The 24,414-nt window shown below is 36.1% G+C and overlaps 1 protein-coding gene across 1 annotated transcript in view; it reads left to right on the top strand.

Annotated features, from left to right (window-relative positions):
• EMB2765 (P-loop containing nucleoside triphosphate hydrolases superfamily protein) overlaps positions 1–24,414 on the top strand; it is a 278,516-nt gene that overhangs the window by 147,051 nt on the left and 107,051 nt on the right. Inside the window, exons 10-12 of the mRNA XM_089391649.1 lie at positions 149–1,207; positions 1,358–1,627; positions 2,334–2,519. Coding sequence (XP_089247775.1) covers positions 149–1,207; positions 1,358–1,627; positions 2,334–2,519 — 1,515 coding nt within the window. The remainder of the gene's footprint in view (positions 1–148; positions 1,208–1,357; positions 1,628–2,333; positions 2,520–24,414) is intronic.

Here is a 24,414-nt window from a genome sequence, read left to right as displayed (position 1 = left end):
GGACGTGATTAAGATTTATAAATGCATGTTATTGCTAGATTAAATTAGCTTGATAAAGTATTTTCTATTTTATGGGTCACATATCTCCTTCCTCTTTCTTGGTATCTGTTTTTGGTATACATCTAATCTGGCATTTATGTTTTGACAGCTTAAATTGCTTGAGAAAAGTGACCCATGTGTTGAAAGAATGGATTTCCTTACTGAGGTAATGGTTTCTACTTTTGAGAAACGACAGTCTCAAAAGGAAGCGATAAATGCTCTCCCTCTTTATCCAAATGAACAAGTCATGTGGGATGAAAGTGTTGTACCCAGCATTAATTACACTGGTGAAGGATGCTTGGCTCTTCCAAAACTTAATCTACAGTTTCTAACTCTCCATGACTACCTCCTGAGGAATTTCAATCTTTTTCGCTTGGAATCGACATATGAAATTCGAGAAGATATCCAAGATGTGTTGCCTCGACTGGCAGCATATATTAATAATGAGGGAGAAACTCGCTTTCGAGGATGGTCTAGGATGGATGTTCCAATCAAGGAGTTCAAAATCACCGAAGTAAAGCAACCAAACATTGGAGAGGTGAAACCATCTGCTGTTACTGCAGAGGTTACATACAGTGTTTCAAGATACACATCACAGATAAGGTATGAATGGAATGGGCTCAAGGAACATGATGTTCTCTTTTTGTTATCTGTACGTCCTTTTTTAGAGCCGCTTAGTGGTGAGGAAGCATCAAAATTAAGTGTCCCAGAAAGGTTTGGGCTCCAGTATGTACGTGGATGTGAAGTCATTGAGATTCGAGATGAGGATGGCAACCTTATGAATGACTTTACAGGAAGGGTGAAGAGAGAGGAGTGGAAACCACCAAAAGGTGAGCTTCGGACTGTTGTGCTTGCCTTAGATACTGCACAGTATCAGATGGATGTCAATGCTATTGCAGAGAAGGATGCAGAAGATATATACAAGACCTTCAATGTTTTGATGAGAAGAAAACCAAAGGAAAACAATTTTAAAGCCATCCTTGAGTCAATTAGGGATCTAATGAATGAAGCCTGTATTGTTCCAGAATGGTTGCATGACATTTTCTTAGGATATGGAAATCCCAGTGCTGCGCAGTGGACCAATATGCCTGATACTCTGGACATTGTCGATTTTAAGGACACATTTCTTGATGCTGATCACCTCAGAGAAAGTTTTCCTGATTATGATGTAAGATTTTGTGACAATTATCTCATCTGTTCTTATCCTCATTATCTTTTCTGCATTTAGCATGGTTTAAAATATTGGCCTTTTGGGGTCCAGAATATTTCTCGAATTCGATGAACTAAGATTCAGTTTTACTATCCATTGATTTGGTAGGTTTCTTTTTTGCATCCGGATGGAGACGTAGACAAATTCCCAAAACCTCCATTCCACATAACACTTCCCAGGACACTGAAGAGTGCTGCCAACCAAGTCATGCCAGGAGCTACCAAGCGAGGGGGTGTAGATGGAGACATTGTGAATAAAATGATGGAGAGCAATGGTAAACGTGAACAGATCATTGTGGAGACATATGTACCTCCAGATCCAGGTCCTTATCCACAGGATCAGCCCAAGAAAAACAATGTCAGGTTCACTCCAGTTCAGGTATGTGTTCTATATTTGGAGTTTGAGTTCCATCGAAATTGTCTTGATACTCAATAGATTTATGTGTCATAGTATTCTCCCCAGGCCATACATCTACCTGCTGCACCCGCATCCTGATGATGGGGAGCATTAGTCACCATGCACTGCAGCATTCAATGTGTGTACGCGTCAGGATACACAGTCTGATGTGCAATGCCCAACAGCGTATATCCCAATGTATACACCATTAAATGGCATTGATGGTTGCTATTGCTTGCCTGCCAATGACCTCCTTTACAGAAGGAAACTTTTGTACTCCTGTACCCATAATTCAAAAAGTTGTGTTTATTTGTGAGTATCTGCATTCACTATTATGCTTTATGTAGTATTCCATATAATATATAAAATTTAGGTATTTTAATGGTTTCTTTTTTTCCCGAGCAATGGTGCATTACTAACAAGTGTAGACGCCTTCCATCAGAGAACTGACATCATAATCTGTAAATGTCAATTACATGATGCAGACTAGAATGAAGCAGCTTTCAATTCACATAATGAATGAATTCTGTTTAATAGTTCACAATTCAAAAGGTCATGACGAAATGTCAATTTTCTGTAGTGTTTTATCAAGTATTAGTCACAGCTGTGTGTTTCTCAGGCTCTATTCATGAAGTGAAGACACATAATATTTTCTTGATTTTATATGATTAACATTCTTTTTCTGCAGATTGGTGCTATCATATCTGGCATTCAACCAGGATTGACAATGGTGGTAGGTCCTCCTGGGACAGGGAAAACAGATACAGCTGTGCAGATTCTGAATGTGTTGTATCACAATTGTCCTTCCCAGAGAACGTTGATAATCACTCACTCTAATCAGGCTTTGAATGATCTCTTTGAAAAGATTATGCAGGTAATGGTCTTTGGATATGATTTCTATTGGAAAAAGCTTATTTCATTGCCATATTATCATAATATGTTTTTGTTTTTGTTTTTAATTTTTTAATTTCTTTCCATGTAATGTATTTCTGAGCAAAATCCACTGGTTACTTCCTGTCATTCTGAGGAGGGTAAACTGGACTTTGTAGAATCTTAAAGCTTTGTCATGTCACTTATGAGAATAGAGGCTAGACCCAACATACAACCACTTGGGCTAGACCCAATTGACTAGAATGTTTTTAGGGAGGCTAAACATACATTTTAGTTTATAGAATAAGAATAGAGAATGTGTTCCTGGCAAGGCACATCTTGCCAAATTTATAGTTTGTTTTGACTTTAATTCAATTATACTTCAGATTTTATTTTCTACGGAGAATTCTCCCTTACCAACTTACATAAAATGCAAAGAACTGTGAAATGGGTTTCCTTGAGAAAATAAATGTGTGATGATTTTATAATTGATTAATTTCCTTGTTTGTTTGTTTGGAAAAAAGCTAGGTGTTCACTTAGTTGGTTCCTCAATAATTCAAATTTGCATTCCCTAAAGCACAACTAACTGGTACAAAGTAAATGTTATATTGTGTTTTCTGTCAATTTTGGTGGTTAAGCACACGGATTTCTTCTTACTTATCTTTTCTCTGGCATAGCCACGTGTATTCTGATGAATTGATAAAAGTTTGAACATTTCTGACTTTTTCTTTTTCTCCCCCGTTTACCACTCCACATCCCCCAACATGTTGAATTTTTGTAGCTATGGTCGCTCTTCATAATTAATATTTTAACCATTGATGTGTTTATAATGTTAAATGTAAATCATGTTCTTCATGCTAGTGTCAACAAGAAAATATTAAGTCATATTCTTCATGTTCTTTTGAAAAGAGAATTTGAATTTTTGGCTCCAAAAGAAGTCAAGTTGGCTCCCTTGTAGTCAAGTCAGCTGTAACGAACAAATGATAATTGTAATAGTGATTAGTTAATTAGTAATTAGGTTGAAGTGGCATGTCCCATTTAGACATGTCTCTTCAACCTAATTACTAGTTAACTAATCACTATTACAATTATCATTTTATATTTAATATATTTTATTCATAACATTGCCTTCCTCTTCAAAAAGCTTTGTCCTCAAAGCTTATTGATGAAAGACTTGATCTCTTTTTCTTGCTTGGAATGTCTTCTTGTCTCGAAACTGTCATCTTCGTCAAAACAAGACGATATGTTGTTCTAAGTGATAAACAAAATTGTTCCACCGAGAATGGATCTGACCATCCTAAATTAATCTTCTGTGGAATCTTGTGGTTACTGGATACTTTGTGTGAATTGTTATCACAAAACTGAATTGTACTGACATTAGTAGTTTTCGGAACATAAGTTTTATGTTCAGAGTGATACAAATTCGTAGATTGATTGAGATGTCTGTGTTTGTGATTTAAATGTAGATAAGGGGCTCTTTTAGTTTCCCTTTCCCTTATCATGTGTGTGGCAATATTCTGATTTACTTCATGTAATGATTTTGTTGAGTTGGGTACAGAACCTTCACTTGGGATGTTGATCGTCTGAACAACGACATCTAAGTGTGTCTTTTCTTCAACTAGCTTGTCTTCTTCTTGAGTTGTGATATTCATTGGGTTAATATTTATTCCTTTCTCTTCAACTTGGACTACTACTTTCGATACTTCTTTCGTGATAAGTTGTTATGAACATAAATTATGTAAAAAATTGTGAACTGGTTCCATAACATTTGGTATTGGAGCTTTGAATTCTAGGGTTTTGCTTCTTCAAACAGGTCATCTTGGCATTTTCGCTATAACTTTTTTTCTACGAGGCTTCAAAAGATGAAATTTTTATCACGTGGCGCTGAAATCTTAGAGAACTTCGTGTAAAAATTTCAGATCTTGGTTCGTTATATTTTTGGAGATATGATTTGAGGAATTTAGGGTTTTTGCGGACTTCAGAATTCTGTCTCAAACATGTGACCTAGGGAAAATCGTCATAACTTTTGTTTCAGGCATCGAATTTGAATTTTGTAAAAAGTGGGTGAAAGTGCACGGATTGTAGTTTTTTGAAGCAAGATGATATGATGCTCTAAGTGAAATATCGACCATTTGTGAAGTTTAAAGAAATTGAAAAAATAATACTCCATCACTTTGGTCGTTTAGTATAAAATATATTAAATCAACATCTTAAAAAAATATAACGTTTAAGGGACGTAACAAAGTTATTTAAATAAAGAAATTATTTAGGAAAAAAGATCATTTTGAAACATAAAGAAGTTTTGAAGCACTAAAGGTAAACAAGTTTGAAGCACAAGGGAAGTTAATAAGTGAAGATTTATAATAATTAAAAGGAAAAAAAAAGAGAAAGCAATCTACTATATATATATATATATATTTAGAAGTTATACTTTATAAAGTAAAGGGAAAATATCAAGTAAGTCATTATGAAAACAAATTTTAAGAGGAAGTTAGTGGAATTAAGCTTATTTGGAAAAAAAAGAAGAGTCTTTAAAAAATAATATTATTACAAATAAAATGAATCATATATATATAAGGAATTATTTAAGGGTTTTATATATAATTAACAAAGGATATTAAAAAAATAAGAAGAAGAAGAAGAAAGAGATAGATAGTTGAGAATCAAAACAGGCAGAATTCCTTGAGGATTGATACCCAAGTCCGAAGGAATAATAAAGTTTTGAAGGTTTTGAAGAAATTTTTTTTTGGGTTTCTTTTCAATATGTCCTTTTTGTTCAGTAGGATATCGTAATTGTCAAGAGTCATTTAGAAATCAAAACATCATCTGCACAAAATGTTACAATTTTTTTACTTTAGTTGAATGTCTAAGTGATACGAAAAAACAGTCATTAGCAAGAGATATGAAACAATTAGTGGCAACGATTGGGCAACAACATACAGATTTTAATAAGGAAATGAAGAAAACGGAATCCAAATTACAAGATAAATGCCCATCATCACCCCTACAAAACGATGTAATCCAATGTACTGACAAATTACAGTTGAAATATCAAAGGAAAGACAAAATAGCCAATCTTCGACAAAACAAGAAAGTGTTTCAACAGGAATATGAAGATCTTGTAGATATACATTACAAACAAGTAATGGAAAGGACGAAGAAATTTCTCGCCTCAAGGACCACGTTGAAAAATTAATTGCACAAGTCAAGAAGACTAAGGTCACAAAGAAGGAACTCAAGCACTTATCAGAATAAGATGAAGAAAATTTACGTTTAAAGAACCTTAATAAAAATTTATTAGACCAAATCAGAGATCTAAAAGATGAAAAGCTTAAAAGTCAAAACATTGAAAATAAGGTTGATAAATCAAAAACCAAAGAACTTTTACATCTGAGAAACCATAATCAAAGTCTACTCACTCAAATTAAGAAACTTAAGGATGGTAAGGAATCATTAAAAGACAAGTTAGAACAATTTACTCAAGAAGAAGTATCGAAATCTCCATTAGTAACAGTCCAAGTTGAAGATAAGGGATTGAATTCTGATCTAGTGAATATCATAACTCAAGAAGAAGGCAAATTGGTTGAAAAAAGATGCACTTAGATGTTGCAGTTCAGATGATAAACACCCCAAGTGAAGGCTCTGTAACCAACTCAAAAACATCATCACCTGAAGTAAATCAAGATATCGCCACGCACATGATAGGGGAAAGACAGACCAAAAGAACCCTTTATCTACATCTGAATCATAGGAACAAATATCTCAATCAATCTGCGAATTCGTATCACTTTGAACATAAACAACAAGCTTATGTTTCTAAGACTACTGATGTCAGTACAATTCAGTCTTGTGATAACTGTTGATTTGGGGTAGCATTGGATGTGCTCTAGCCACGAAAATTGGTGGAGAGGCTAAGACACATGAGATCTCTAATACCTAGAAAGGGTTTGGGCAGGTCTAAACAGTTTGGGAGATATTAAAATAATTAATATTTTTAATGAAGTCCCTAAGTCTAATTGAGGGAAAATAAAATATTAATGTGAATTAATATAAAATTGTGTTAGAATGGTCCAAAAGTCATGGATCAAGCCAGATCTAATCATAGCCGTTGATTAGGGACTTAATCTCGGCCGTTGATTTGTCAACGAGAAAAGTATAAGAGGAGGCTTGAGGGTCATTTGGAGAACACACCAAGATTACGACTTTCTGGGGCTGGGTTTGCTGAGAAAGTTGAGAGAGTGATCGGAATTGCGGTTGACGGGCAGTGAATACAGAAGCAGAGAGGCAGAGATAGTGCCAGGAGGATCAGCGCAGCAGCCGTGAAAGTTGACGCAGAGGGTAGAAGCCGTAACTGCCGGGAACAACCGGAACTGCCGAGAACTGTTGGAATTGCCAGGAAAGCTGACGTAGAGGGCAGAAGAGGCTGATGCAGTCCCTAGAGGTTGACGCTAGGGTTTCTCGTGGGGAAAATTTGGAGCTGAGGAGCTACCGAAGTGTTTATCCGGGGTTTCAGTCGGAGCATCTGTCTCCGAAGGAGAGGTACTACTGCCGAGAGTTTTCTCTATTGAGTATGCCGGATTTGGCACCCAGATTGTATTCTGAAACTGTTTAATAAATCAAACCCTTAGATAGCTGCCCGCATTGGGTTTTTCCGGGGACATTAGTCCAAAAACAACGGTGTCGGTTTTGTCAGTTGATGATTTGTAATGTGTTGAGCATGTACTTGTATTTATTTCCAGTATTTACATGATAAATAACATGTTAATTAACAGAACAAGTAGGTAGGAATAAATCAGTGAAGTGCATGAAGGGTTTCTAACGTGTCAGACTTAGAAATTCCAACAATAACAATTAACATGAAGTATCCAGTAACCACAAGATTCCACATAAGATTAATTGAGGATGGTCAGATTCATTTTCAGTGCAACAATTTTGTTTATCAGTGAGAGCTTCATATCGTCTTGTTTCGACGAAGAGGACAGTTACGAGACATAAGACATTCGAAACGGAAAAAAGAGATCAAGCCTTTCATCAGTAAGCTTTGAGGACAAAGCTTTTTGAGGAGGAAGCCAATGTTATGAATATAATTTATGTAAAAGTAATAAATAAAGATAATAAATAATAATCATAATAATATGTAATTAAATAATAATTAGTTAAACAAATAGGTATGTCTAACGAGACATGACCGTTCATAAAGGGACACCTGCATAGGGTATATAAGCAGGCCCTTAATTTCAATTGTATCACCATTCTTATTCATACATTTTAATATATATTATTGTATCTTCAATGGAGATCTACGTATTACAAGTCTTCTGGAGTATTTAACTTGAAGAACAAACTTTGTTCGTTCCAGTCGAAGTTTGAAACAGTGAGACGTGGCATCTCGTACAACTTCGCTCTACTGAACCAATCCATAATCAAGTCATCGTGGGAGATTTGACATAACTCTTTCTTGAAGAATCCAATCTCGATTAGACTTGTGGGGTTGGAAAGAGGACTCAGAGAGCTACCACAGGAAGAAATTTCAGAACTTGGAGATCTGAAATTACATAGTTACAATCGTTTCAAGATCGAGCTCCTAAAAGCAAGAAAAAGGTGTGTATTTTTTTTTAAAATTACATAACTTTTGTTTGAAAAATCAGTTTGAAGTGATTCAAAGGGCATATTGAAGCATAGATATCATTGTTTGATTTCAAAATGCCTCGAAGCAAGAAAATGGAAACACCTAGTAAGCAACTAGAAAAACTCTACTATGATGCATGAAGAAGAGGAAGAAATGCAACATGATATATCAAAATTATGAGACCAAGTGCAACAAATTTCTCTCTCGCAAAGAGTAACAAAAAATGAAATGGAAGCTAAGATGGATGGTTTGAAGAATGGTTTAAAATCATACATGGAAGGTTTGAAGGATGGATTAAAAGCAGACATGGAAGGTTTGAAGGATGGTTTAAAAGCAAACATGGAAGGTTTGAAGGAAGGTTTGACAAAGTTGCTACAAAAAATGCTTCCTAATGGCGAAAATATATTAAATGAAACTGATGATGAGAACAAAATAAATGTTAATCATGATTTCATAGACTCTAACGTTGGATTGAAGACCCACAATATTCCATAGATCGATATGAGGAAGTTTCATGGCAAGGATCCGGTAACATGGATATTACAGATGGAGCAATATTTTGATCTCCATAATGTGCAACACACACAAAAGGTACACATTGCAACTTTATATTTAGAACCCAATTAATTTGTATGGTATCGATGACTTTGTTTTCGTAAACCACTTGTCACTTGGTCAATTTTACAGAGGAAATGATAGCACATTATGAGGATACAAAGAGCAACACCTTCTTTAACCAATTCATAAATCTCAAACAAAAGGGTTCAATGGTGGATCACATTGAGGAATTCCAAAAATTGAATATAAGGTAAATGATATTCTAGAGGAACATAGGATTGATGTTTTCATAGAGACTTTAAAGGATAACATCCAACATGAGGTTCGCCTTTGGGAACCTAATTCATTGGCGAAGGAATTTAGGTTGGCAGGAAAAATTGAAAGCAAATTTATGGCAACAAGGAAGCCTACCAATCACACCTATAAAGATGGAAGTGTTGCTGCCCCTAGCCTTCCACAACCTACAAGGTTGACACCACAATAATTGGAAGAAAAAAGAGCAAAAGGGCTTTGCTATAGTTGTGATAGCAAATACACTTGTTGTCACACAGACTGTCCAGGCAGCACGACAACGCTCAGACCGGGGCTGTCACCCTGATCCCCGATCTCTCCGTTTGAGCCGTCTTCTAAGGCTAAGGGGGGTAGACCCTATGGGATAAAGGAAGACCAACTGTGGACCAGTTGGGTTGGGAGACACAACAAGGAAATTTAGCACTTGATTGATTTAGAAATTAATGTACCAGTGCCTTATGGATTTAATGATTAAATGATTATTCATTAAATGTTGCAGAAATATGAACCTTGTAAAACAATCATTTATCATCAAAGATCCCGAGCAATACAAGCTATTCAATAAACTCACAATGCTTTAATAATGATCCAACAATTAAATTTCTAAAGATTGAATGCTTTAAACAACCATACAATTTAAATGCTAACCAGTTTCGGATAGTCAATCTCCAGATATAAACATTTAAGCACATTTAACTATACCATAACAGAAAAAGGCTCTAAAAGGAATTTCCAATTTTTAATTAGTCTTTTTTCAAGAATTTTTTATTTTTAAATAATATTTTATATTTTTTTTTATTTTTTATGAGATTTTTTTTTAATAATTTTTTTGATTTTTTTTTTTTTTAAATTCTAAGAATAAAATAAAACAAAACTAAAGTCTAAATTTAAATCTAAATAAATCCTAAAGACTAACCCTTTTTAGTTTTTTTATTTTTTAAATTTTTTATTATGATGTAAAGTTCTTAACTTAAAATCAACATAGAACAAAACTAAAATAAAAAAAATCTAATTCTAAACTAAAACTTTGATTAATCAAAACTTAAATCGGATGAAACTCGAATTTTTAATTCAATTGTTATCAAAAAATTTAAATAAAACAAAAAATGAAATGAAATAAATCTAAAAGCTAAAACAAAATTTACGATTCTAATTAAAATGAAACTATACAGAAATATACATTACCCTATCTTGCATTAAACCATAAATCAAAACGCAGAAAAATAGGAATCGCTGTTGAAAGGAATGAACTGAGCGTATATATATATATATATATATATTTTACTGTTTGCTTGTGTGCGGGTGAGAGCACATCGAATCGAGGTTGCATGCAGGTGGAGAGGGACGATGGGGAAGGTTGTGGGAGAGTCTGAGATGAAGAGGAGACAGTGCAGCGAAAGGGCTTGGATGACTGCGTGTAGAGGCGGGGTTTGGCAATGCGTGGAAGGGCTGCGTGGGGGCTGGCAGTGTACAGGTAGCAGCAAGGGGAAAATCGAGGGTAGTAGCTATGAAACGATGCGTAAAAATGAACGTGGGTGGCTCAGATTTGAGGGAGCTACGTGAGCAAAGAAAAAACTGTGGAGAAGTGAAGGATATGCAAGGTAATATTTCTTGAGTTTTATTGTGTAGGAAATATTGCAAATGGATGAGGGAAATGGTGGTAGATTGAGGATGGCTCGATGCAGATTGAGAGTGAGGCAGAGCAGGACTGCTTGGATTTGACTGCAGGTTGGACAATAGGTGCGATAACAAAGCATCAAGGGTTTTTACACAGTTCGCCCAGAATTTTAATAAAAATGAAACTCCAAGATGCAAACAACATAAAAAAAAAATTCCGATTTTTTTTTTTTTTAAACAGCTGAAAAACTGAAAACGTAGGTAGCAGGATTGGTGGCCCAGAAACTTGATTAAAATCTTCCTGTTTCAGATTGCCTGATGAAACCCTCATGAATTTTCAAAATCTATACATGCAATGATAAAAGCAAAATGCCCAGAAACAAAATAATAATGAAACCTTAAAACCCTAGCTAAATAATTACAATATTCACAAACTTCTGGCTCTTAAATAGCTAGATTTATCGTTATGCCACAAAAATATTTTCAGAATTTTAAAGTTAATGTGAGGTGCTTCAGAAAACCCTTCATGCATCTGTAACAAAAATTCTAATGATAAGCCGGGATTAAAACTGGCTGGGCTCTTTCAGAAAATGCAATCCGGGAGTTGGCTGGTTCAGCCGAGAACTTCCCCTAACGCCCGGTAAACTGATAATTAAGGATATCCTGCACAACTTAAATCAACCGTTCACATAGAGGGAGAAAACAATAGTGAAATTCAGATCAAATGGAGATACCTGCCATTATATTCAGAAATTAAACTATCATTCAAACCCTAGAGATCAGACAAGATACCTGTGCCTAAATCAATATTCATCAAACTATCATCAATGGCTGAAACTAAATTTATGCAGAAAAATAAAACATCTTACAACATTTCCAGAAGAGTAACACTAGCAAGATTTCAACCCCAAAGTCTTTCTTTATTGCACAAAAAATGACTACAAGAGAGCTTTCTTTAGCACACGACTCTAAGGTCGAATGATCTCAAATGACCCCTGACACCCTATTTAAAGGAAAATTTCCCAACGGCTAGTTCGAGTGATTCATGTCAAAATGATCTCGATCGTCGATGAGGATCAAAATTTCTTTTAATCTCATCCCCGAAATTTTAAATGCATTTTAATATATTAAAAATTAAAATTTTGCATCTATTTTCTCAAAACTTTGACTTATTATTATTTTATTTTATTTTTCAATTTTTTATTTATTTTATTTATTTATTTTAATTTAATTTAACTTTTGATTTTTTTATGTATTTTAATTTAATTTAATTTTGATTATTTTTTAATTTTTATTTTTGGATCCTCGAACTTAGCCTTTGGAAAAATCACCTAGGACCTAGGACTTAGGAGTTATGAGGGGATAAAACATTTTCTAACCCTCAAGACACTTTACATCATGACCCTTACAATTTTACATTTCAAGGGGGAAAACCCATTTGACAGACCCTCATAGACCACTCAGTTCTGCGACACAAATATAATCTAGCAGATCAAGAAATTTGTAATAACCTAACCAAATAGTTAGAATTATTTTCAAATTACTTTTACATAGACTCGAAGCACACTAGGATTCCCCTAAGATTCTAATGACAAAATTCATTCTGGCTTTGGGGTTAGGCTGAAGGAAAACTTTGCCGATCATGGATCGGTGAAACAAAAAACCTTCCGGAACAGAGATTATCACTAGAAAACTAGGTTTGCCTAGGCAAATACATACATGACACAAATCTGCTAAGATTATTTACAATTTACACATGCAAACTGAGTTTACAACATAATATGATCGGGCTAATGATGATAGTCGAATGGCACGGACACGTCGATCAGGTGCTATCCCTTTTGCTAAAAAAGGGGGTGTACTGCTATGGGTAGTTGACACGTGGTGGTCAACATCTGGTTCTACTTGGAGACATGTTGCTGCATTGTAGGAATGTGAGAATCCAGAATCTGCATCCACGCAGCACACTACAAAACCTAAGTAGCGTCCATCCAAAAATCATCATATAACATTAAACACAGGAAAGATATAAGCTCTTCATTTATTAACTATCTAGTAACATGAAAAGTAGATCTAATCCTAAAACAGAAATGAAAATGCTGAAAAAAACAAGGAGTAGGGTTAGAAATACAGAGGATGCCCCATGGCATCAGATGTGTTCAATATATTGTATATTGAGCATTTGCCTGCTTTCAGGCAAATCTGTCGGCTGCTTGTCGGATGTGCCATGTCCAATTCTGCATACGGTAGGACTTTCTCCTATCCGAAAATCAAGTTGCTCGCAGCCATTTGATACATCAAATCTTCTTCTCGTTCTCTTTCTTTTGCGTTTTTTCTTTGTGGCAGGCTGTAATACTGATGACGTGAAACTTTCTGCTTCAAAGCTCTCAAATGAAGTATATAAGATATGCGTGACATGTCTTTCTTCATTCTGCATCTGCCTTGTCAAGGATGGTGGATCAATCTCACAGGTGTCTTGAGTTATAACTTGATCTTCTATGACTGGTGGATTAACCACATGAGCATCAACCTGATTATTAATTTCCCTTTTATCTAGGTCACCTTCATTTATCCATTTTTCAATGGAACAAAGGACCTCATAATAAGATGGAGCTCGTTGCAGCAGATAAGGAGGCCTTTGATCTATTGATGTTCCCTGGTTTCTTTCATCCTCTGACCGCTGTTGAAATTTCTGAAACTGTGTTTTAATGGCAGCCATCTGACTAGAGTGTTCAATCTTCATAGCACCGATTTCCTGGCATGGTCTTCTTCCATGGTCAATAACTTATTCTGAAGACATATCTGATTAACTTCCATATCTTTTATTACTTTATCGTCCTTTGCCTTTATGGTCATCCAACAATGCTGCATAGAGTTTATCTCTTTCTTATAATTTTCTTGCATGGTAGCCAACTGATTATTATAATTGAATTCCATGATCGTCATATTTTCCTCTAAGCTTGATAACTTGCTTTGTATAAAATTAATTTCCCTGTCATGATTAGCTTCTATGGTCTCAATTTCGTTAGCATGCTGATTTTTCATGTCGGTTACGTGATCATAGTGTTTAATTTTCATGATCTCCATCTCCTTATTACGTTTTTCCAGGTGGGTGCATAAAGTTCTCACATCATTGGCGTAATTAGTTTGATTGATCTCATATTTTTTACCAGCCGCATTAGTTCTTCTATAATTTGCTTCTGAATTTCCTTTTCATTGATTTCACAATTTGTCCCTGCTTTTCCACTACCTTGGATTTGATCTGCAATGGTACAGGTGGATGGCACACTCTGATATGAAGAATTGTCTTGAAATCTTTCATCGACCGCTGAACCTTTCATAAGATTACTTTCATTTTGTTGCACAATTTTAGGGGAACAAGGTGAGCTATCTGAATAACCATATCTATTTTTAAAAGCATTGACAATGTCTTATAAAGAAGTAAAAGAATCTTCAGGACAATTATTAAACCAATTCAAAGCGTCACCCTCTAAAGAAAGGACAAATAGACGCATTTTGACATCTTCATGATTATATTGAGGAAGTCTACAATATATGATCATTATACGAGTAAACTTGCTTAAATGATTTCTAACAGCGACTGAATCACCACCTGAAAACAAAGGTAATTTAGAAATGGCCACCTTTGGAAAATCATGGAGATCATCGGTAAAATGACATGGTTTAAACGAATAATCCATGATGAATAACGAGGGGCCAAATGGATGATTGAGAGAGATCCTGGTTCAAGAAAATCAAGAGATGAAAGAAGTGGAGTCGCCACTTGAACAATGAATCTAACTCTAGGATCCAAAAAGCAACCAACAAGCAGATATGAGGGAGGCTTCTTGTCTGGGAAAAATAAAAGAAATGGAGTCGCCACCCAAACAAGAAATGAACTGAAGAGTAGTTGCTGATATGACGAAAGATAAGGTGATAAAAAGATCAAAATGATGCCAAAAAATGTTGACTCTGCCAGCTCAAATGAGAGATGAGAAAGATGAAAGAATGATGAATGTCGAATAAACAAAGGACAGAAAAAACTCCTTGCCCGGCAACGGCGCCAAAAAATGTTGTCGTTGCCGGCTGAAATGAAGAGATGAAAATGATGAGGAAATGATGAGAAATGAGAAGATGAATGTCGTTGAAATGCCGAGAATAAAATGTCCCCGGCAACAACGCCAAAAAATGTTGTCGCACAGACTGTCCAGGCAGCGCGACAACGCTCAGATCGGGCGCTGTCACCCTGATCCCCGATCTCTCCGTTTAAGCAGTCTCCCAAGGCTAAGGGGGGTAGACCCTATGGGATAAAGGAAGACCAACTGTGGAAGACCAACTGTGGACCAGTTGTGTTGGGAGACACAGCAAGGCAATTTAGCACTTGATTGATTTAGAAATTAATGTACCAGTGCCTTATGGATTTAATGATTAAATGATTATTTACTAAATGTTGCAGAAATATGAACCTTGTAAAACAATCATTTATCATCAAAGACCCCGAGCAATACAAGCTATTCAATAAACTCACAACGCTTTAATAATGATCCAACAATTAAATTTCTAAAGATTGAATGCTTTAAACAACCATACAATTTGAATGCTAACTAGTTTCGGATAGTTAATCTCCAGATATAAACATTTAAGCACATTTAACTGTACCATAACAGAAAAAAGGCTCTAAAAGGAATTTCCAATTTTTAATTAGTCTTTTTTCAGAATTTTTTTTATTTTTAAATTTTTATTTTTATTTTTTATGAGATTATTTATTTTTTATATTTTTTTTGTTTGTTTGTTTGTTTGTTTTTTTTTTTTTTTTTTAATTCTAAGAATAAAATAAAACAAAACTAAAGTCTAAATTTAAATCTAAATAAATCGTAAAGACTAACCCTTTTTAGCTTTTTTATTTTTTTAATTTTTTATTATGATGTAAAGTTCTTAACTTAAAATCAACATAGAACAAAACTAAAATAAAAAAATTCTAATTCTAAACTAAAACTTAGATTAATCAAAACCTAAATCGATGAAACTCGAATTTTTAATTTCAATTGTTATCAAAAACTTTAAATAAAACAAAAAATGAAATGAAATAAATCTAGAAGCTAAAACAAAATTTACGATTCTAATTAAAACAATAACTATACAGAAATATACATTACCTTATGTTGCATTAAACCATAAATCAAAACGCAGTCAAATCGGAATCACTGTTGAAAGGAATGAACTGAGCGTATATATATATTTTTTAACTGTTTGCTTGTGTGCAGGTGAGAGCACATCGAGGAAGATGGATTGCGTGCAGGCTGTGGGTTGAAGACTGGACAACGGAAAGGGTTTGCAGGTGAATATGCATGAGGAGCAATTCTAATGGAGGTTGAACGCAGGTGGAGAGGGACAATGGGGAAGGCTGCGGGAGAGTCTAAGATGAAGAGGAGACAACGCAGCGAAAGGGCTTGGATGACTGCGTGTAGAGGCAGGGTTTGGCAATGCATGGAAGGGCTGCGTGGGGGCTGGCAATGTACAGGTAGCAGCGAGGGGAAAATCGAGGGTAGTAGCTATGAAACGGTGCGTAAAAACGAACGTGGGTGGCTCAGATTTGAGGGAGTTGCGTGGGCAAAGAAAAAACTGCGGAGAAGTGAAGGATATGCAAGGTAATATTTTCTGAGTTTTATTGTGCAGGCAACGTTGTAAATGGATGAGGGAAATGGCGGCAGATTGAAGATGGCTCGATGCAAAATGAGAGTGAGGCAGAGCAAGACTGCGTGGATTTGACTGTAGGTTGGACAATAGGTGCGATAGCAAAGCATCAAGGGTTTTTACATAGTACGCCTAGAATTTTAATAAAAATGAAACCCCAAGATGCAGACAACATAAAAAAGAAATTTCGATTTTTTTTTTTCTCTCTTGAAACCGCTGAAAAACTGAAAACTTAGGTAGTAGGACTGGTGGCCCAGAAACCTGATTAAAATCCTTCCTGTTTCAGATTTCCTGATGAAACCCTCACGAATTTTCAAAATCTGTACCTGCAATGATAAAAGAAAAATGCCTAGAAACAAAATAATAATGAAACCTTAAAACCCTAGCTAAATAATTACAATATACACAAATTGCAGGCTCTTAAATAGCGAGATTTACTGTTATGCCACAGAAATATTTTCAGAATTTTAAAGTTAATGTGAGGTGCTTCAGAAAACCCTTCATGCATCTGCAACAAAAATTCTAATGATAAGCCCGGGATTAAAACTGGCTGGGTTCTTTCAGAAAACGCAATCAGGGAGTTGGCTGGTTCAGCCGAGAACTTCCCCTAACGCCGGGTAAACTCATAATTAAGGATATCCTGCACAGCTTAAATCAACCATTAACATAGAGGGAGAAAACAACAGTGAAGTTCAGATCAAATGGAGATCCCTGCCATTATATTCAGAAATTAAACTATCATTCAAACCCAGAGATCAGACAATATACCTGTGCCTAAATCAATCTTCATCAAGCTGTCATCAATGGTTGAAACTAAATTTATGCAGAAAAATAAAACATCCTACAACATTTCTAGAAGAGTAACAATAGCAAGATTTCAACCCCAAAGTCTTTCTTTATTGCACAAAAAGTGACTACAAGAGAGCTTTTTTTAACACACGACTCTAAGATCGAATGATCTCAAATGACCCCTGACACCCTATTTAAAGGAAAATTTCCCAACGGCTAGTTCGAGTGATCCATGTCAAAATGATCTCGACCGTCGATGAGGATCAAAATCTCTTCTAATCTCATTCTTCGAAATTTTAAATGCAATTTAATATATTAAAAATTAAAATTTTGCATTTATTTTCTCAAAACTTTGACTTATTATTATTTTATTTTATTTTTCAATTATTTATTTATTTTATTTATTTAATTTAATTTAATTTTTTTATTATTATTTATTTATTTTTTCATTTAATTTAATTTTTTATTATTTTTTAAATTTTATTTTTGGATCCTCGAACTTAGCCTTTGGAAAAATCACCTAGGGCCTAGGACTTAGGACTTATGAGGGGATAAAACATTTTCTAACCCTCAAGACACTCTACATCATGACCCTTACAATTTTACATTTCAAGGGGGAAAACCCATTTGACATAGACACTCATAGACCACCCAGTTCTGCGACACAAATATAATCTAGCAGATCGAGAAATTTGTAATAACCTAACCAAATAGTTAGAATTATTTCCAAATTACTTTTACATAGACTCGAAGCACACTGGGATTCCCCTAAGATTCTAATGACAAAATCCATTTCGGCTTTGGGGTTAGGCTGAAGGAAAACTCTGCCGATCATGGATCGGTTAGACAAAAAACCTTCTGGAACGTAGATTATCATTAGAAAATTAGGTTTGCCTAGGCAAATACATACATGACACAGATCTGCTAAGATTATTTACAATTTACACATGCAGACTAGGTTTACAACATAATATGATCGGGCTAATGATGATAGTCGAATGGCACGGACACGTCGATTAGGTGCTATTCCTTTTGCTAAAAAAGGGGGTGTATTGCTATGGGTAGTTGACACGTAGTGGTCAACAACATTAAAGGTCATAAGTGTGCTGACAAGAAATTATTTTACATAGATTATGAGGAGGAGGAAGAAAAGGAACAAGAAACTTTAAAACAAGAGGATATACACAGGAACCAACCCTAGAGAAAGAACAAATGAATCCGACCATATCTTGTAATGCATTGGCAGGAATCACCACTCCTCAAACTCTCAAGATAGAAGGACATATCAAGAATAAAAAGGTAATAGTGCTGATTGATTTGGGTAGTACCCATAATTTTGTTCATTGTAAGATAGCCAAGGAATTGAATTGCTTTTTATACCCAACACCAGAGTGTCAAGTGATGGTTGCAAATGGAGGAACTATAAATTGCCCTAGAAAGTGCCATAATATCAAGCTAACTATGGGGGAATATGTATTGAATAGTCCAATGCTATCCATTCCAATGGATGGTGCTGATGTTGTATTAGGATTCTAATGGTTACAATTTTTGGGTATGATAACTTTTAATTTTCAAGAACTTTTCTTGAATTTTTTTTGGGAAGGGAAGTAAGTTGAATTATGGGGTATCTAATGGCACGACAAAGCTTCTAAAAAAAGGACAACGAGACGTAATTGCACAATTATATTCACTAGAGGTTCCAACATGGAAATCATCTGTTTCTCCAAATCTCCAAAAAGTCTTGGACAATCATTCCAAGGTATTTGAGGCTCCCGTTGCCCATTGGAGTGGCACCTGTTGATTATATGAAGACTGTTAATTTTTGGTATGTTCTATGCTAGAGCAATTTATTTAAATTTTCACAGTTAGCAATCACATCAGCATTATGATAAACTGCAGATAGAACATAAATATAAAACGCAGAAGACAAGCCAAGACAAGAGGACACAAGATGTGGCGCAAGCCAGGGACAAACCCCACAATGTGTGGGGAAACCCTTTGATCAAATCTTCTTTTATCTTCAAAGTTCAGCAGAGAAAGAGAGAGAGAGAGTACATTTGCAACAGAAGTCAACCCTTTGACTTTCTCTAGATCTAAGCATAGATCATCTCCTATAATGAAGAGATCAGTTGAAGACATTCTGCTTCAAATGATTCTCAAGGTGACTCCTTCACCTATCATCGTGCTGCATCTCGTCCATTTGCTGCACCTTACTGTGTAGCACCATCATGCTGCCCATGATCATCATGCTGCTCATGATCATTGTGCAGCCCACACATCATGTTGTCCATGACCTCATACATTATGCTGCCCATGTGTCTTGATGCTGCCAATTCATTATGTAGTGCTGCATCCAAGTATCACTGAGCTGTTCTCAACATCAAGCTGTCCATGATCATGCTGCCCATGCTCATGATCCTATCCATCATGCTGCTCATGATCTCATTCAACATTGTGTTGCCCATGCCTGTCCCTTAGAAGTTACCACAAAGGTGATCTCTGAATCTTCAACGAGATCAAGATCTTTACAAGAACTAGATCATGACTTTGTCACTGATCATTCTTGACACAACTTCTTCCACTATGCTGAGAATGTAACTATCACTGTCATCACTACAGCAGCACTTGACATTGCTTGAAACCTTTGTCACTAATTCTCATTGTGCTAATATGCAGAGACTAAGGTTGCTTCTTAAGTATCATTGTGATCTCCATTAATCCAAGACAGGGAGAATAGTAAGGGGTCACAGTTCTCAATATCATACTATACTGTGTCTCGCCATTATGCCAAGTCTGTCTTTCTGTTTCATGCCTCTTCAAGTATGCCTAGTTCCTGAGGTGAGAAGGCATTATCATGTCATACGTGATCTGGTCTGCCTGTATCCAAACACTACGATAGCATCTAGATCCTACAGCTATCAGAGGTCTGTACCCTCCTTCCTATAGTGTGGATCACACGAAAGAATTGAGTCGTTGTTTGCGGATACCCTAGCCCACAGTAATGCGTATCTTCTGTTCTGCGGAAACCCTACCCCATTGTAATGCGTAACTTCTGCTCCTTCATCACCCGAAGATTCAGGGACAGATTGTGAGTCTTCAAGAACTGCGCGTAAGTAGTATTCAATTTCTGTGCGTATAGATAACAGCTTATAGAGGATAGTTGCTACGTATATGCTGACAGCGTTCCATATATAATCCAATTGCGGGCTTCTGCGACTAACAACATTCCATATATAACTGCGATGTACATGGATTTTCCAGAGATTAACCAACGTATCAGCATATATATGAAAAGCGTATCAATGTATCATTGAACAACGTATCCATTGTATGTGTCATGACCTTCAGGAACTGCTTACAGATCCGAGAACATTATAGCCTCTATTGACTGCGATTTGACGACTGTGGCACTGTTGACAGTGTATAAGAGTTGTGCGTATGTTACATAGATGAACATGGCTTCATGGTCCTTCATGACTAGCGTTATGGCTGCTGCTCTTCCAGGAGTAGATTCTCACGTTGACTGCGGCTAAGGCACGTCCGAACTGTGGCTAGGGCACAGCAGAACTACGGCTAGATCATCATCTCCACAACGTACAACAGCTAGGGTATCATCCAAGGCCAACGTATTCTTCTTAGTGTCTCTCCTTCACCAATAACCCAAGACGTGGAGAGGAGGAGATCACTTGAAGAATCTGTGTGTAAATGACTTCAAGTCCCTGCCAATTTATACTAAAAAACGGATGATTGAATAGACACGTCGGTTGGGCTTCTAGAGCCTACATAAGAGCTGGTCGGCTTGATAATAATTACATAAACAAAATAAATTCATATCTCCATAAATACTTATCGGAATCGGATGATCTTTGGATCAATCCTACACCTCTCGACGAGAGGGATCCAATAAAATTATCAGCTGCCATAAATAAGCTGACCCACATGGAGTTTTGCCCTAGTTGCCAATTTAACAAAGACTCAATGTCCAAGGATGTATCAAAGGACACTTGTACCATCAAATATCATTAGTCAACAGAGTTTTTAAACTTTATTTCTATTTTTCATCATCTTTCTTGTACCTAGATTCCACACCCTGCTGGTAATTGTAATAAGTGATACTAGTAATGATGAGTTTTGAGTCTGTACACCTTGGAGTGCTTTTTCTATATGGTTAATTATCCTTTTTTTTAGAGGCGGATAATTTTCTAGGTTTTTCTAGTCATTTTTAACACCAAAGCCGAGGTGACGATTTGAAGGTTGAGCCCCTAAGACATTTTAGTGTCTAGAGTCAATGTATATTACCATACTAGATCACACAAAAAATTTTGTGGAATTTGGCTAGGTCTAACTAGGTTTTTTTTAATAATTAAAAATTTCTCGCAAAACGAGATTTTTAAATTATTTTCTATGTAATGATGTAAACAAGTGGTGTTAGGAAATGTCTAGGGCATGTGACTACTCAAAATTCATCTTCAGAGGCCCAACATTATCCTTGGACCCACTATGAGGGTCAAAAAGTGACTTATAGGCCCTCAAAAGCCGATTTTTGTAGTGCCAGTGGCAAAAATGAGGACAAAATTCAATAATTGGAAAAATTCATAATTTTTTTCAAGGTTAAAATAAGTCAAACAAGTGACAAGGCAAATTGAAAGGAAGTCAAAGGCGATGTGGTAGCCATATGGGGCCCACCACATGAAGCACAAGTCAGTGAAAGTTCCAATTGAGAAAGTCAAAGGCAGTCAAATTGTTTCACATTGAGTTCACGAGGTAGCATGAAAAACCACATATGGCTAAGTTCCAGATCAGATTTAAATTAGAGGAATAAAGTTTAAAGATAAAATAAGTGAGAGGGTAATGAACCCCACCTTACTCTCCCATTCTCTATGAATAATCAATATCAAAGGCAGCAAAGACTCCACGTAACCAGTTGAAAGTCCAATGCAACAACAAAAGTGTCTCGAATTATCCACTCAATGGGTAAAAGGCAATTATAAAAATGATTCATGGATATGGTAGTTAAAGGGGGACAAGATTGCCACATGGGACAAACCTTGTCTCCCACTTGTCCCCACATGGGACACTTAGATACAGCATCATACGCAGCCTAGGTGGGCAGCTCTTTCACCACGAGTTTTGCTAAGAGTCAAGTGGGGGACAGACTGCCACATGGGATAGACTTGTCGCCCACTTTGCTAGGCCTATCTTCAGTCTATACGCAACAAATTATGATCTCAGATTACCATAGATTGGACGATCAGTGGAGGATGAGTTAGTTCAACATTTCGCTGAAATGTTAGTCTCCTTTTGAAACTCCACCTTTGGCACGTGTCACACTGCAGTTCAAAGTGAGTACGCAGATCAAAATATCAGCCTTATGTACAATGGTTAAAAGGGTACTTGTCCCCCTAATCTTCACTTATTCTATGTATGCTAGCAGTCAAGATATTCGACCAGCTAGTTAGAGATATTCATAGGCCAACAGAGGTATTTCGTTACAAGAGTTTGAAGATTAGCGACTGCCACTTGGAAACTCAACTTTGCTTTGGGATTGTCAACCTCAGCCATTTGTCATTGCATTGATCATTGGGATTTGATCCCATAGTTCTATTTAAGTGAACCATTGACTCTCATTTGTAATCATGTAATACGAGCTATTGTGCTTGAGGAGACGCTGCGGGATTGTATTCACTACTTGCAATATAATACAACAGTGTTTGGGATAAATCGTGATGGTGTTCCTCTCCTTGCATATGTGGTAAATTCTTGACTTCTTGTTATGCTTCTACTTATTTCATCATGTCATTGTTTCTTTCATGTTTGTTTCAAGTTTTGTTAGTATGCAACTATCTCATATTAGCATAAGAATTACTTATTTGTTTTAGGAAAAGAAATCTTCTAGTGGATGTTATATGTATCTCTAGGAACTCTTTCCACTGCACTTATTTAATTTCATGTGGATTTAATGAGTTGTGGTGAAGTTTTGTAGAGGAATCGTTTTTTGGTCAAGCTTTTTTAAGCGTGAGGGGAATTCTCGAAAGAATCAACCCATTCTTGAAAATTTTTCAAGGAGTACCCGCATGTGTTGACCTCCAAAGTCTCATCTATATCTCATTTTTGTCTTGCAGGGATTCTTTCAAGTTTCTTAAAGCTCTTATTTTTTGCATCAAAATATCAAACTAAAAATAATTTTATTTTTACGTATTGCACTTCATTTATCAATATTTGACTATTTCAAAGAGCTAAGTCATGGCTAGTCAAAGAGGAGAGCTTGCTCATACTCTTTGACCTAGTCTCTTGTAGATTATTTTGTAACATATTTTGTAGTTTTCTTGAGCTAATATTTGTTGTGTTTTTGTAGCCATTTCTAGCTTGTTCTCTTGCAGCTACTTGCGGGATTCATCATCAAAAAACTACTTAGAAGTTTGCATGCAGGACCTCGGGGCTCGAATTTTGTGACTACCTTCGCCTTTAGGCCGAGTTCTTCTTGGACAAGGCCGCGTTCTTCTTGAGGGAGGTCAAGTTTTTTTGGTCATTTCTTTCTCTCTCTTGGTCGTGGCCATAGAGAAGTCTTATCTGTTGATTTGGGGTAGTATCGGATGTGCTCTAGCCAAAAAATTGGTGGAGAGGCTAAAGCACATGAGATCTCCAAGACCTAGAAATGGTTTGGACAGATTGTACCCGGTTTGGGAGATATTAAAATAATTAATATTTTTAATGGAGTTCCTAAGTCTAAACTTAGGAAAAATAAAATATTAATGGGTATTAATATAAAACTGGGTTAGAAGGTTCCAAAAGTCATGGATCAAGCCAAATTAGCCATTGATTAGTTATTTAATCTCGGCCATTGAAGGACCAACAAGAAAAGTATAAGAAGAGGCTTGAGGGTTAGTTGGAGAACACACCAGAGTGATCAGTCATTCATTTTGCTAGAGCGGGGTTGCTAAGCAAAAGTGAATCAATGATAAGTAGCGAGGGGCCGTGAGTACTGGACAGAGAGGCAGAGACAGTATTGAGAGACCAGCGCAGAAGCGGGGAGAGCGAGAGCAACAGCCAGTTCAGGCCACACTGAGCCCAGTAGAGACAACGCAGAGGCCAGAGGGACTGCATCAAATTTCTTTCTTTGCTCCAGTAGTATTGGTGCACAAGAAGGATGGATCATGGCACATGTGTCCGGATTATAGGGAGCTCAACAAGCTCACTATTAAAGATAAATTTTCCATTCCTATCATTGACGAATTATTGGATGAATTACATGGAGCAAGTTACTTTACCAAGTTGGATTTTCGTTTATGATATCATCAAATAAGAATGAAGACTGAAGACA

Source organism: Pinus tabuliformis, chromosome 1_1 (assembly GCF_031772625.1).
Source record: "Pinus tabuliformis cultivar Carrire ecotype Pingquan chromosome 1_1, CPIR1, whole genome shotgun sequence".
Taxonomy (NCBI): Eukaryota; Viridiplantae; Streptophyta; class Pinopsida; order Pinales; family Pinaceae; genus Pinus; species Pinus tabuliformis.
This window is presented reverse-complemented; position numbering and strand designations above follow the sequence as displayed.